The 14948-nt window shown below is 51.4% G+C and overlaps 1 protein-coding gene across 1 annotated transcript in view; it reads left to right on the top strand.

The window, feature by feature from the left end:
- The window catches only part of BSN (bassoon presynaptic cytomatrix protein), a 460947-nt gene that overhangs the window by 367015 nt on the left and 78984 nt on the right, over nucleotides 1-14948 (top strand). The window contains exon 5 of the mRNA XM_075072951.1: nucleotides 6412-13266. Within this exon, the coding sequence (XP_074929052.1) occupies nucleotides 6412-13266 (6855 nt within the window). The remainder of the gene's footprint in view (nucleotides 1-6411; nucleotides 13267-14948) is intronic.

The following is a 14948-nucleotide window of genomic DNA, read 5'->3' as shown; positions in this document are numbered from 1 at the left end:
TTTACAAAAGCTGATTTTAGCTTAATCTGGGAAGTATTTTTACTAATGTTCTTATAAATTGCTTATAACCCATTCCTAGAGCCTGGAGGGCAGCTAGTGACTATCCTGGGCCAGAGTTAAGCACACGTAAATATTTGAGTGTGCCAGTTCCAGATGCATGCACACAGATCAGATATTGGTACATGCCCACGGACAGTGAGGCACTTAACTGGACAGGTACTCATGCAAACACATCTGGTGTCTTGGTGTGCAAGTGTGTGCATGAATGCATACTGCTAACTTCATGAGTTGTTCCTTCCTCAGTACTGGCCAAGTGTTGGTAAGTTAACATAGGAGAGTGTTATTGAAATGCATGTCGGTACCAGGAGTGTTTATCAGCTCTGGGCAATAACCCAACCAAATTCCCAGTAAACCAGTGGAGTTGGTTCTCCAGGCTGCCTGGGAGAGGAACACAGTGAAGATGACACAGATTGGCTTTAAAGGGCTTCTGGTTACAAAGCCAGAAGCCTTGTTTGCACTACATGTCAAGTTTGAGGAGCCCCAAGACAGGGCCAGCTCTAGGTTTTTTGCCGCCCCAAGCAAAAAAAATTTTGGCTGCCCCTGTCCCAGCCCTGGGCTCCTCGCCACACACCCCTGCTGTCCCAGCCCTGGGCTCTCCCCCTACACCCACCATTGCCCCCACACACACACCTCCTGCCGCCCCAGCCCTGGGCTCTCCTCACCCCTACCTGCACCCTCCTTACGCCACAGCCCTGGGTCACTGGTAACTCGCTCCCAGGGCAGGTCATTCAGCAGGAATTTTAGATGTGCACAGAACACAGAGCAGGATTGGTTCCATATGGTTACAGAACTGCAGTAAAGTGGAACAGTTTTCAGCTTGTGTGATGGAGGATATTGGGTGCACTATTATATAACGTCCTCCAAAATGAGGAAAGTTGAAGGTGCCTTTTGTTCCACTCTTTCTTTCTCTGTGGAATTTGCCAATGCAATATCACTGTCGTTTCCTTTTAAACAAACAAACAACAAAAAGGCAATGGCTGTTTGAAAATAGTCATTCCAGTATCTAATAACACTGGGAAGCATTTCTTGTTCAATTTTAATCCTACTTTTCTACAGCAAGTTACAGTGGATCAGTATATTTGATTGGGAGAAATGAAGTAACAGCGGCCCAAACTGAGCCTTGAGCACTCCTGAATTTTGAGGTGTTCAATCTGGAAGGCAGTGCTGGGGGAGGGGCCTGTGGCGCCGCAGGGGAGCACAGCAGCATGAGTATGCAGCAAGCATATGTCTGGCACTGCGTGGAGCCAAGACACACTGGTCTGAGTGGCACGGTAAGGGGGTTGGGGGAGGATTGGAGAAGGGTAGAGGGTTCTGGGGGGAATTCAACAGGACAAGGAGAAGTAGGGGTTGGATGGGGTGGAGGTTCAGGAAGGCAGTTAGGGGCAAGGAGAAGGGGGGGTTAGATGGGTCAGGGGTTAGGGGGGGGGCAGTCAGAGGACAGGCAGCAGTTGGATAGGCATGGGAGTGCCAAAGACTTTCAGGGGATAAGGTAGGGGGTGGGGTCCGAGGGGAAGTCCAGGTGGGGGTCTCAGGAGGGGCAGTTGAGGACAAGGAGAAGGCAGGCTTAGATTAGGGGCAGAGGTCCTGGGAGGAGGCAATCAGGGGACAAGAACCAGCGGCACTTAGATGGGGTAGTGGTCCTGGGCGAGGCATTAGAGGAGGGGTCCCAGGAGGGGGTGATCAGGGGACGGGGGGGTTGGATGGGTTGGGGTTTCTGGAGGGGGGCAGTTGGAGGGAGTGGATGGTGGCAGGGTGGGGCTACCCTCCCTCCCCGTGGAGTGTCCTATGTTTTGAATGTTAAAATATGGTATCCCTACCCTTCACAATGCAGCTCTCCATTCACAGCAAGCTGCAGCATGAGGTCTCAACTACCTCACTTCCTCCCCCTTCCTTTCCTGGTGGTAGTGGCCAAGGTAATGCTGGGAAATGTAGTTCTTTCCCTGATCCAGGGCTGGCTCTATAGGCAGGGAGCTAAACGAGGAACTACAGCTCCCAGGGCCTCCTTTTGGTTCTCAGCTCCCATGCTGGATCCCTGCTGCCCCTGCAAATGGGCTGCCGCAATCACGTGCTTGCTTTGCTGGTGCCTAGAACCTCCCCTGCCCCAGGAGCAGCCTTGGGCAAGGCAGATGGCATCCTTTAAACTGAGGGAGTGCTGTGTAAGCTCTGGGGTTGGAAATGCAGAACACAGGCTGCCAAACTTGCAGGGGTAGCTCCTTGGATTTCCCCTGCTCTGCATTCTGATCTCAGCAAGCACATTTCTGTGGGACTCATCTCGGGGAAGGGTTAGGTGCAGGCTGGCCATTGATAAAAATACACAAAATGTGAAGTGGATGCATTAGAAATGTGAAAAGCGATATACAATGGGAATGATCCACTGAGTCTGTTCTGAGGCAAAGCCAGGAGAAATCCTTCTACTGAAGCTTGTTTTCAGTCCGAATATGCCTCTTTATAAGTTTGCAAAATTTTTGCCCTTTGAAGCAATTTAATGACATTTACAAACTTCCTGATGCAATGTCGTTCCCCCTGCCATTCCCCATTAGCTCTAGGCTGGTGGATAATCCCAAAATCACCTTTGTCAACTGGTTACAACTGTCAGAGGAGGAGATGATTGGGCTCATTGGTAGGAGCCAGAAGGCTGAGCCATGTGCTCTTCTTGCCACTCGGGGCTCGCCTGCATGGACAGTTTTTAGCAAGCTGGGTATAAAGCTGCTGCAGAGTAGTCCGCTGCGCACTGACTGTTCTGTAGTCCTGCTGATGTGCACTGACAGTTCATTAAAGTACTTTGATCTAGTCCTGTTTCAAAAAGGGATAGATCAAAGCACATTAAACGAACCATTAGTGTACATCAGCAGGGTCCACACACGTAGTGTAGACTGCAGAAGGCTAGTGCAGAGAAGATTCACATCCCAACTTGCCATGAACTAACTGGTCATGTAGATGAGCCCTGAATGGCCTTAAGAATGCGTCACTTATAGCTCTTCACGGTAAGGAAATAGGCCAGTATCCTATCCCCACAGTGACACAGCAAGCCAGTGTCTCCTGCCTAGCCTCCGGATCACAGTACTTACTGGGCAGATTACTTCACCCTTCTGAGCCTCTGTCACACTGCCTGGAGTGGCTCACGACTGGAAGTGCCAACCTCCAGGCAGATTGCAGAAAGCAGTGCAGACACCCCAAACTGAGGGTATGGTCTAAAATTAGATAGCACCAACCCAGTAATAAATATGTACTCCTGAAGCATGAAACAGTCTTACCATGGAGTTACAGACAGTCCCCTTGGCCCCCCCTTCCAGTCTCTCTTGCCACCCTGGCAAGCTGGACCACATGATCTCAGATCTCACACCAAAGACAATGTCATAGCCAATCCTATAGTAAACTAACTAAGAATGTATTAACTTAGGAAAAAGAAATGAGAGAGTTATATACATGTTAAAGCAGGCAACATGTATACACAAATGAGTTACAGTCCATAGTTCCAAAAGATGACAGAATTGTAGCAATTTGTCAGCACTGAATATCTGTTAGGGCTAACCCAGGTTGATCCTGGGGATCTCTGCTTCTGTTTTGTAGCTCCAGCCCTGCAAGAGTCTAAACAGCCAAAGAGATGAAGAATTTTCTTGTCAGCTATCTTTATTTCCTTCTTCCAGAATTCAAGCTAATGGGATGATGCCTTTTGCACATAGCCTCTTCAGGGGTGTGCAGGAGTAACTTGCAAAGCCTTTTTATTGTGATGTCCCACAATGGCCTGTTTAGTTTTGATAGGCTTTCCTGATGGGCAAGAAGTAATAGCTTTCATAGGGATTCAGCCTCTTGCACTAGGTAAAGTTTTTCCTTGTCTGGTGAGTTTAATAGATCAGAACAAACATTTTACAGCTATCCAGCAAACATTAAAGTGTTACATTATAGCACAGGATACTGATGTTATAAGTAGAATTAATACATGTTGCAACTTACATGCATTTAATAAAGTCTGAACACTAAACACATTGTTTTAAGTCCAGTCCCACTCTTTTCCATTCTAGCACACAGGTGAGCTGGCCTGGTTTCCAGCAATGAAATTGTCTGTGCTCAACTCAGGCCTAAAGCCTGGCAAGAACTGGCAATTTGTCTACCAGTGCCACAGCCTCCATTACCAAACCTGTCATCAGGGATAGTGGCATGCTCTTACCTACCTGAACGATAGCTGCAAAGACCTGAAATCCTGGCAACTATTCAGGGCTTTAACTACAGTAAATATAATTGGCCCCAGTTTACAGCTGGGAGAAGTGAGAGAGGTTCATGATCACTGACTTGCCAGGTCCCTTGGGCAAGGCTCTCTGAGGCCCTCTGAGCCTCTTTCCCTAGCTCTAGAATGAGGTAATTGTAATGATCTAATTAAAATAATAAATAATGTCAAGTGCTTACCTATCCATCCATCTGTGCATCCAGCCAACATCTTCTACCGTCCCCTGTTACCACAGTATCCAAATGTCATCCACAGTCTCTTCCTTTCCCATTGACGTGAGGCTAGCTAATGGTATTTTTTCAGTCAGTATGCCCCAGCAAGCTCAGTGAGCAGGGCTATAGTTAGGATGACGGGAGACAGATCAGCTGAGCATCTCCTGGAAGGATGGCCATGTGGTGTCTGACCTTGTGACCAACCAGGAGAAGATGGAGGGGGAATACTGAGCAAGACCTAGGAACTCTTAACGTGAATTACAATTTTCTGTCAAGGACGTACTTTTCCATTGATGGAAAGAGTGGCCATGGACCTCTGTGCTCTATCACCCCAGGGAGCAGCAGGAGTAGAAACATATGTGATGGGTTGTCACCCCCAGGGTGCAGCCTGGGAGCTGTGGGAACCACTGTGCCCCCCAACCCCCCAGCTGGGCAGGCCTCTCTCACACTGCTTTGCTGGTGATTCAGCCAACTTCTCCAGGCCCTTTTCACCCAACACAACAGCAGGTGGCACCACACACCTAACTGAGCCACCTGAGTGCTTTAACTAAGCCACTCATGGACAGACAGGATACAACAGCCAATTTCCCAGCTCCCCAGCCTTGCCCCATGGCTGGCGCATAAACCCAGAATAATAGCATCTTGCACTGCACAGAGATCTGTACAATGTAAGCTCATTTATATATTCACTTCCCCCTCAATGTGGAAAAGATACACAACAGCCTTTGTTCACAGAGCTGAGATTTTCCCCAGACACTTCACTCAAAACACACTGGTTAAAATAAACCATAAAACAAGTTTATTAATTACAGAAAGATAGATTAAGTGATAGCAAACAGATCAAAGCAGATTACATAGCAAATAAACAAAAACAAACTAAGCCTAAACATACTAGATTGTTAATTCAAATCTTATCTATTTCTCTCCCTGACTGATGATACAAACAGTCCACTAAGTCTCCATACACACTCTAGAAATCCCTTTAGCCTGGGACCAGCACTTCCCCCAGTTCAGTCTTTGTTTCTCGGGTGTTCTAGGAGTTCTCTTGTGTGGGGAGTGAGGCCCCAAGATGATGTCACTCCCTGCCTTATATAGTTTTCAAAATGGCAGGAACTCTTTGTTTCAAGCTAAAACCCTGGCCCAGTTTGTGGGGAAAATACAGGTACCAAAATGGAGTTCAGTGTCATATGCTCTGGTCACATGCCTTTGTGTGCCTTGCTGAGTCATAGCAACCATTATCCATTGGCTGGCTGAAATGTTCACAGGAAGGCTAAGCTCTTCCATGGTCCATTGTCTTTGTTGATGAGCCATTAGCACTGTCTAGCTTCTTCATTGTCGTACCTGAAATGCTAGTTGCACAGTAAGCACATTTGAAATACAAATACATAGTCAACCTTAACTTCAGATACAAAAATGATGCATGCACACAAATAGGATAATCATATTCAGCAATTCATAACTTTTCCAATGACACCTCACATGACCCATCTTGGACAAAATGCATCATGATTATGCCATAATCATATCACTATGATGAATATGGGATGCAGTGTCACAATATACATAAGCCATGCTAGGTCTGTGGCTTGTGTTTAGTTCTGCATGCCTTGATGTCTGGCATCTGGCAGGAGTCTATTGTCTTACTCAGTTCATCTGAAGGGTCTGTCTGCATGTTCAGGAGCCTGGCCTCAGGTGAGGGACTAGAACTCAGGACCTCCCTGAATCCTGCCATGGGGCTTTGAGGGCACTACCATCTGCTCCAGGAGTTGTTTCCAGCTTCCCTGCTGTGAATTCTGACACCAGCATGACTCCACATTTCTGCCCATTTCACTGCCAGGCTACCAGGAGGTGACAGCATTTCCCCACCTTGGGTCCGTGGTCTAATTTATAATATCTCTTTTCTCTTCCTTGCAGGAGACAAGCAAGCCTTATCCCCATGACCTGTCCCGCAGCCCCCAAAGCTTGAGTGACACTGGCTACTCATCAGATGGCATCTCCAGCTCCCAGAGTGAGATCACTGGCTTGGTGCAGCAGGAAGAAGAGCAGCTGAATGGCACTGGCCTGGAAGACCAAAGCCCTGCCAGTCCTTCTGAACTTACCAAACTGGAGAGCAGTATGCGCCCCTTGCTAGAGTCAAAGGGCATTTCCCAAGAGCAGAGCAACAGAGGGAAAATGTATCATGAGTTACGGGAAGAGCAGCGACACAGGCAGAGGCCTCGGTCCCTTTCTATCACCCCTGAAGCCTTTGATTCTGATGAGGAACTGGAAGACATCATGGAAGAAGATGAAGAGTCTGTGGAATGGGAGAACCAGAGGGATCAAAGAGAGAGTGTGGAATCGGCTGATGACTTTGGCAGCAAGCTGCGCCATGACTTTGTGGAGGACAGCAGCGAAGAGGGGGTCTCCCCACTGCCCAGCAGGCCAAAAGGCAGGGAGACAGAGATGACAGATGAGGAGTTCATGAGGAGGCAGATCCTGGAGATGAGTGCAGAAGAGGACAACCTGGAGGAGGAGGAAGAAGAGTACAGTCACGTGAAATACAATGGAACAAAAAGCAGGCACAAGCCTGATCTGGAGAAAAGCAAAGAGCCAACCTCATCCAAGAGGCGCCTGCCTCATGTCTCCACCGGTGTGTATGAGGAGGAGAGAAAAGAGCTGGAAGCTATCAAGGGGGAGGATGTGACCACATCCCAGGGGGGACTGCGGCGCTTCAAGACTATTGAGTTAAATAGCACGAGCAGCTACAGCAGGGACATGGAGCTTAGCCAGGATGCAGACATTAGCCTGGACAGAGAGCCAGAGCTGGAGATGGAAAGTCTGACAGGCTCCCCAGAGGAACGGTCAAGGGGAGAATATTCCTCCACCTTGCCAGCAACTACACCCAGCTACACATCGGGCACCTCCCCTACATCCCTCTCATCTCTGGAGGAGGACAGCGACAGCAGTCCTAGCCGGAGGCAGAGACTGGAAGAGGTAAAGCAGCAGCGCAAAGCTCGGCATCGTTCCCATGGTCCTTTGCTGCCAACCATAGAGGATTCGTCAGAGGAGGACGAACTGCGTGAGGAAGAGGAGCTCTTGCGGGAGCAGGAGAAGATGCGAGAGGTGGAGCAGCAGCGCATCCGAAGCACTGCACGCAAAACTAAACGGGACAAAGAAGAGCTAAGGGCGCAGAGGAGGAGAGAGAGATCCAAAACCCCACCCAGTAACCTGTCTCCCATTGAAGATGCTTCGCCCACCGAGGAGTTGCGCCAGGCAGCAGAGATGGAAGAGCTGCACAGGTCCTCCTGCTCAGAGTACTCGCCCTCTATCGATTCAGAGGCAGAGGGCTTTGACGTCATAGCCTCCAAGCTCTACAAGTCTGGCAGTGAATACAACTTGCCAACATTCATGTCCCTTTACTCCCCAACAGAAAAAACAAACAGCAGCTCCCATTACCGTTCCAGTAAGCCCCTGAAAAGTGCAGAAGAAGCCTATGAAGAGATGATGAGGAAGGCTGAACTGTTCCAAAAGCAACAAGTCCAACAGTCCCAGCAAAGCGTCTACAGCAATGCCTACCAACAGGTAGGGTACCACAGTGCAGAAGGCCAGAGCAGTTTTGAATACCAGTACATAGATGAATACAATTACGATAATGGGCGTATGGACTCCTGTCCATCTGACTTCCAGCATGAACTTTCAGAGCCAGGAGCAGTGTATGAGGAAATCTTACAGACGTCACAGAGCATTTCCAGGATGCAGCAGTCCTCCTCATTTGATATGGCCCTAGAAGAGGAGAAAAAGAAGAAAGGGAGAGAAGAAACATATCAGGAAAAGCAGTTTCTGAATACTGAGAGTGCTTATGCTGATATGGTGAAGCAAAACAGCAGTCCACTCACACCAGGAACAAGCCCCACCCAGTTATCTGCTCCTGTCTCGTTTTCCTCCTCTGAAGGCAGTACAGGCAGGATAATTCCTGATGTTCGAGTCACGCAACATTTTGCAAAAGAGAGGCATGATCACCCAAAGCTTCACAGCTCACCGACAGCACCCAGCTCAGCTCCCAAGGTTATGACAGCTCCCTGTACTTACAGCAGAGGTTCCAGCACAGTCACAACTGTTGTTTCCAGCCCAGCAAGTGTTCCACGAATTTACAGTTCTCCATCTCTAAGTAGCTCAGATGTAACACCTGTATCAGCCTCTAGCAGAAGCTACCGTCAGATGAAGGGCACCATGAATTATAGCTCTCAGACAGAGGACAGCTCCAGGAGCCAGAGTGCTGCTGAGCTCAGTGAAGCATCATCAAGAGAGAAGCTCCAAAGTAAGAGTGAGATCAAGACCAATGTCCCTATGTCATCTAAAATGTATTCCTACTTCCAAAGCTCCAGCCCTCCTCTTTCCCCGATGTCTCCTACTCAAAGTTCCGCTCATTCTGCTCCAAAAGCAGGGCAGCCATCCAGTAAGGCAACTGCAGAGTTTTCCACCCAAACGCAAAGCACAGTTTTCTCCTATGATATCCCGACTACCACTAGTGCATCAACATCCTCTCCAATGATTGCTCAAGAGACCCAGACACCCCATCATGCGAGCTCTTCTCGCCTTGCTAGGCAGCAGTCATCACAAGAAGCTCCATTTATGGTCATCACTTTAGAATCAGATGCATCTAGCCAAACCAAGCTAACAAGTGTGTGCTCCACCACCTCCCCAGCCTCCTCTCCCACCCGACTGAGCCGCCAGCAGACAATGCATAGCTACAGTCAGACAGCAGTCAAACCAGCACAGCTTCAGCAGGAGCAGCTGCAGTCCACTTATGCCAAGACACAGTCATTGATAGAAAGAGCCTCTGCTGCCAGTGCCATGCTTCAGAAAGGGCATGCCACTTCTGCTGCTGACAGCACTGCTGGTGTGTACAGCTGGGGGCCCCTGCCTGCCGAAAACATCTCCTTGTGTAGAATATCATCAATCCCTGGCACGTCCAGGGTAGAACCTGGACCCAAGCCACTGACCACTAATGCTGTGGACTTACGAACTGCTATAAAGTCAGCCCCAATCATCATAACAGACCATGGCATGGATCTCACTTCCCTAGCTACGGAGAGCAGAAAATATTGCCTCACTCTGGAACAGACCCCAAGTAGGCAATCCACAACCGTCCAACCCTTAATCATTAACCTCAATGCTCAAGAGCAACCCCATGCTATTATAGGCACAACCACTACAGTCAGCATAACTGTTGCCTCTTCCATGCTCATGTCACAACTCAAGCAGCCTGTGGTCTATGGAGATCCTTTCCAAAACAGGATGGACTTTGGGCAAGGGGCAGGAAGTCCAGTCTGTCTGACTCATGTTAAGCAGGTAGAGCAAGCAGTTCAGACTGGCAGCTTCCGAGGGAGCATGAGCAGCATTGACATTTCTGCACCTAGCGTAAAGCCAGAAGTGGCTAGTCCTCAGCAAACCAAATTTGCAAGATATAATTTGCCTAACCAGATGATGTCCTTGGTGAAGAAAGATGTGCTAATCACTCAGACTAGCAGTGTCCAGAGTGCTGTTAGTATCAGCACCAGTCTGAGGCCAGTGCTTCAGGACCAAAGCACAGACCTATATAGAGGGGTGCCAGTGGGACTGAGAACTCAGAGTCCTCCAATCAACCTAGGAGGCAAAAAGTCCCAAGCCATAATGGTGCAGATGAATGAGATAGCAGCAGGCCCAGTAACAAAGCTGATCAAAGAACCACCACCTGCCAGTGCATTGGATCTCACTGGAATAAAGCCTGAAAGCCAGGTGGCATGCTGTGATGTAGTGTACAAATTCCCCTTCAGCAGCAGCTGCACAGGTACCTTCAACCCCTCCCCCAAGATCCCAGAGAAGAACGCTGGGGATGTTGCTCAAACTGGCAATCCGAGCATCCAGTACTATGGAAACAGAGAGCCAGACCTTCTGGAGACTTATCCCTACAGAGAGCAAATGGGCCCAGCTCCCAGCCTGTATGAGGAGCACCGGTTCTACCCACAAGGCCTGTTTGGGAGGCTGTATTCATCCATGTCAGATACAAATCTGTCGGAAATTGGCCTGAACTATTACCTCCCAAAGGGGGAGCAGCCCTTCCACTCCCCTGCAGGAGACACTGCTGTGGATTTGACCACAATGAAACATTCCTACAGCATTAACTTCACTGAGGGGGGCTACCTGGGTCAGGGAATGCAGTATGGCTCGTTCTCTGACCTCCGGCAGCCCACAGACTTGTTAAGCCACCCGCTCCCAATGAGACGGTACAGCTCAGCCTCCAATATCTATTCCGATTACAAGTACTCACCTAGAGGAGACCTGGCAAATTTCCAGGAATCCAGTCTGGCCCAGTACAGTGCCACCACAGCTCGGGAAATCAGCCGCATGTGTGCAGCACTCAATTCCATGGACCAGTATGGGGCTAGGCACTCAAACAGCCCTGACCTCCTGCAGTATGGGCCAACAGGGGGCAGTGGCGTCTCAGCACCACAGGGCATTTCCGCCATCAAACCAAACATGATGTACAATCCCAACTTCCCAGAGACACGCCAGGGCTTTGGGAACCTAGCACAGTACAGTCTCTCCGGTGCCCGGCTGGGAGCTGTCAGGCAGATCTTCCCTTCCACAGCCACGGTGCGAGCAGCAGATGGCATGATTTATTCCACAATAAATACTCCCATAGCATCCACCCTTCCTATCACCACCCAGCCAGCTTCTGTGCTGCAGCCAATGCTCCGAGGCTTATATCGACCCTACGCCCCAGGCAATATCACAGCGGTTCCTCTGGCCAGCCTGACCAGAGTACCTCTAGTTACCCCGAGGGTTCCCCTTGCTGCCCAAGGGCTGTATCGTTATTCAGCTCCTAGCAGGTTCCCGTCTGTTTCTACAACATCAGTGATGGAAATGCCCATGTACTTGGGGAAGCCTGTTAGCACCACTGCAGCCAGCACTGCTGCAAGCAATGTTGGCCCAGTGTCTGCTACTAAAGCAGCAGCTCCTACTGCAGTGAACCTGCAAAGACCTGAGCAGACAGGAGCTGGTGCTCGGGAGGAGGTGCCCGGGGCAGCTGCTGGCATGCAGAGTGCCTCGAAAGAAACTAGTGAGCCTCAGCAGCCACCACCTCCAGTCCAAACCCAGCAGGCTGAGGTATCCCAGGCCAGCGTCCCCAGCAAAGGCAGCACAGAGCGAGAGGAGAAGGAGAAGGAAGAGGAGCGCCAGAGAAAGCAACAGGAGCACATCCTCCAGATGGAGAGGGAGAGGGTGGAGCTGGAGAAACTGAGGCAGCTGAGGCTTCACGAGGAGCTGGAGAGGGAGCGTGTGGAGCTTCAGCGGCACAGAGAGAAGGAGCAGATGCTGGTGCACAGGGAGATCCAGGAGCTGCAGTCCATAAAGCACCAGGTCCTGCAGCAGCAGCAAGAAGAGCGCCAGGCCCAGTTTGCCCTGCAGAGGGAGCAGCTGGCCCAGCAACGCCTGCAGCTGGAGCAGATTCAGCAGCTGCAGCAACAGCTGCAACAGCAGCTAGAGGAGCAGAAGAGGCAGAAAAGCACCTTCCCCCCTGTGTGTGACCCCACAGGAAGGATTCCACCCCAGGCCATGTCCGAGATAACCATGGAAATGCAAAGGACCCTGGCTCAAAATGGACAGTACTGGCCCCCCTTGAACCAGCCCTTCATGGCTCCTGCAGCCCCAGGGCAGGAAGGGCCAGCACTGTCCTGCTACCCCGGGCTCCAGCGCCCACTCACCAACTCTGCCTCTGAAATGTCCCTGCAGCCCGAGGAGCAGTGGGAAGCTAGCCGGGGGATAAAGAAGAGGAACTCTATGCCGCGCCTGCGGGATGCCTATGACAAAGAGACCCCCCATGAGCCCTACGTGGTGAAGAAGATCACGGACAGCAGTGTTCAGACTGATGAGGAGGACAGTGAGGAGCGCTACTTCCTGTCCCGGCGCCGGCGCTCCCGGCGCAGCACCGACTGCAGCGTGCAGACTGACGAGGAGGACAATGCTGAGTGGGAGCAGCCGGTGCGTCGGCGGCGATCCCGTTTCTCCCGGCACTCAGACTCCAGCGCTGAGAGTAAGCAAGACATCTCCTCCAAAGGCATGGCCAGCATAGGCGTTCAGACCAGCAGTGACTGCTCTGTACAGACTGAGCCCGACCAGCTGCCCCACGTGTCACCCTCCATCCACATTACCACCCCTGACCCCAAGGTGGAGATCGTGAAGTATATCTCTGCGCCAGAGAAGACCCAGCGAGGGGAGAGCCTGGCCTGCCAGACTGAGCTGGAAGCACAACTGCAGCCAGGTGTTGTGGTCCCCCAGCTCACTGTGCCTACAACCATAATGCCCTACTCCTCCAACCTCCAGCTGGTAAGCACAGGCCCCCTGGACCCACGTGCCATCCGGCAGCAGACCCTTGGCAAGTTTGAGAAGAAGAAGCCAGATCCTCTGGAAATTGGGTATCAGTCCCATTTGCCCACAGAGTCCCTTTCTCAGCTAGTGACCTGCCAACCCCCCAAATCCCCCCAGGTACTCTACTCCCCTGTCTCTCCTCTTTCCCCCCATCGGCTTTTGGAGTCCTCTTTCACTACCAATGAAAGACTTAACAAGGCCCACGTGACACCACAGAAGCACTTCACAGCTGAATCTATCCAGCGCCAGCAGACCCTGCCTCGTCCCATCAAAACCATGCAGAGATCCTTCTCTGACCCCAAGCCCACCAGCCCAACCTCAGAGGAGTCTGGGAAGGACAGGTTCTCCATATACCAGCACCCTTTACTCCAAAGCAGCCAGGTAAGAGAGGTGCTTGTGTGACTTGTGAGCTGGAGCTGCATGTACTGCTGTGCATTCCCAGTCAGGGCTGCCCAGAGGATTCAGGGAGCCTGGGGTCTTCGGTGGCAGGGGGCCCCTGCCGCTGAATTGCTACAGAAGACTCGGCACTTCAGTGGCAAGTCCCTGGGTGGAAGGACCCCCCCGCCCACCACGGGGTCTTCGGGGCACTTCGGCGTCAGGTCCTGGAGCCCCTGCCGCCGAATTGCCGCTGAAGACCCAAAGCGGAGGAAGCTCTGGGGCAGGGCCGCGCAGAGGTGGGGGCAAGTGGGGCAATTTGCCCCGGGCCCCACAGGGGCCCCCACGAGAGTTTTTTGGGGCCCCCAGAGCGAATGAAGGACCCTGCTCCAGGGGCCCCAAAAAACCCTCGTGGGGGCCTCTGCAGGGCCTGGGGTAAATTGCCCCACTTGCCCCCTCCCCCCCAGGCGGTCCTATTCCCAGAATATTTCATCCAGCACCTACAGCTGTCTCGCTGCAGTGTCAGTGTGGTGGAGAGCTGCAGCAGATAGGGAGAGCAGACCTACATCTCTGAGAGCAGACTGCTTTTCCCCTGCTCAGATGAGTCATGAGTGAGACTGTCTGACTGTACCCTTGTACTCAGTGTGATCTGGCCCCACTAGCAAGTATGGGTGTGTTAGAAAAGAGGCAGCATTCCCTCCAGGGTTAGCCTTGGGGTGGTTATATCCAACAAATGGGCCCAGGTCCTCGGTGCTGAAGCCTCTGTTCAGCATGCATGCCCACATGGTCTAGTTATTCCCCTTTGGGGAGTTGTTCTTTGGGAGCCTGAGGGAGCTTCTGCTGGGCCTTTGCACCTGCCCTGGGGAACATTATTACATTATCATGAGCAGCTACTGACCCAGTGTGCTCCCCCACGCAGCCATCTCCTGCAGATACATGGAGGCAGTTGCCTGCTGCTTCCTGCTGGGGCTGCACAAGCCAGGGAGGGGCCTGTGGCAGGGCAATAGCAGGGAGCCCAGAGGGCCTCCATTCCCACCCTCACTGTCCCATGGAGAGGGCTTGGAGGCAGTGGGGAGGGGTGGGAAAGAGCAGGGCTGAAGCTGTCTCACCCAAATGCTTGGAAGACACCTCCTCCCTTTAAGAAACAGAGTTTGTTTTCACAAGTACAACAGGAAAAACATTTTGCAATAGTGGGATCTGGATCAGGGTACTCTCGGTCACCCTCTCTCTGTTCCCCAGAGGTCAGCTGTATGGCTGCTCCCCTCAGGGAGGTCAGTCATACAGTTCACGCTTAAAACCTGAGCCACAGGTGAGGTGCCTGGGAGTGCAGATGCAGAGCCAGCAAATTTCTCCTGGGAAAACTCTTCCCTGTAATAAGGGGGAAGACACTCCTGTACTCCCTTCTCTGGGCCCCACTCTCTAGAGTGGAATCTGTCCCTTGTTCAGCTGTGGGTTCACAACTAACAGCTAAAACAGATCTTTCACTAATAAATATTGTACTTCCTCCCTCTTTGACTTGGGTTTGCCTCCAGTTACAGAGCCCATGGAATCCTTAACCACTGCAGAGGTTCCCAGGATTCCACCCCCTTTCTCTGGGCCTTCTTCTAGGACACACTTGCCTATGCATTCTATAGTGAGTTCAGTTCCTTGTTTAACTGCCACTTCCTGGCAGCCAGCAACCTGGACAG

This window comes from Chelonoidis abingdonii, chromosome 16, assembly GCF_003597395.2.
Source record: "Chelonoidis abingdonii isolate Lonesome George chromosome 16, CheloAbing_2.0, whole genome shotgun sequence".
Taxonomy (NCBI): Eukaryota; Metazoa; Chordata; order Testudines; family Testudinidae; genus Chelonoidis; species Chelonoidis abingdonii.
The sequence above is the reverse complement of the archived record's forward strand: the minus strand, read 5'-3'. Positions and strand labels throughout refer to the sequence as shown.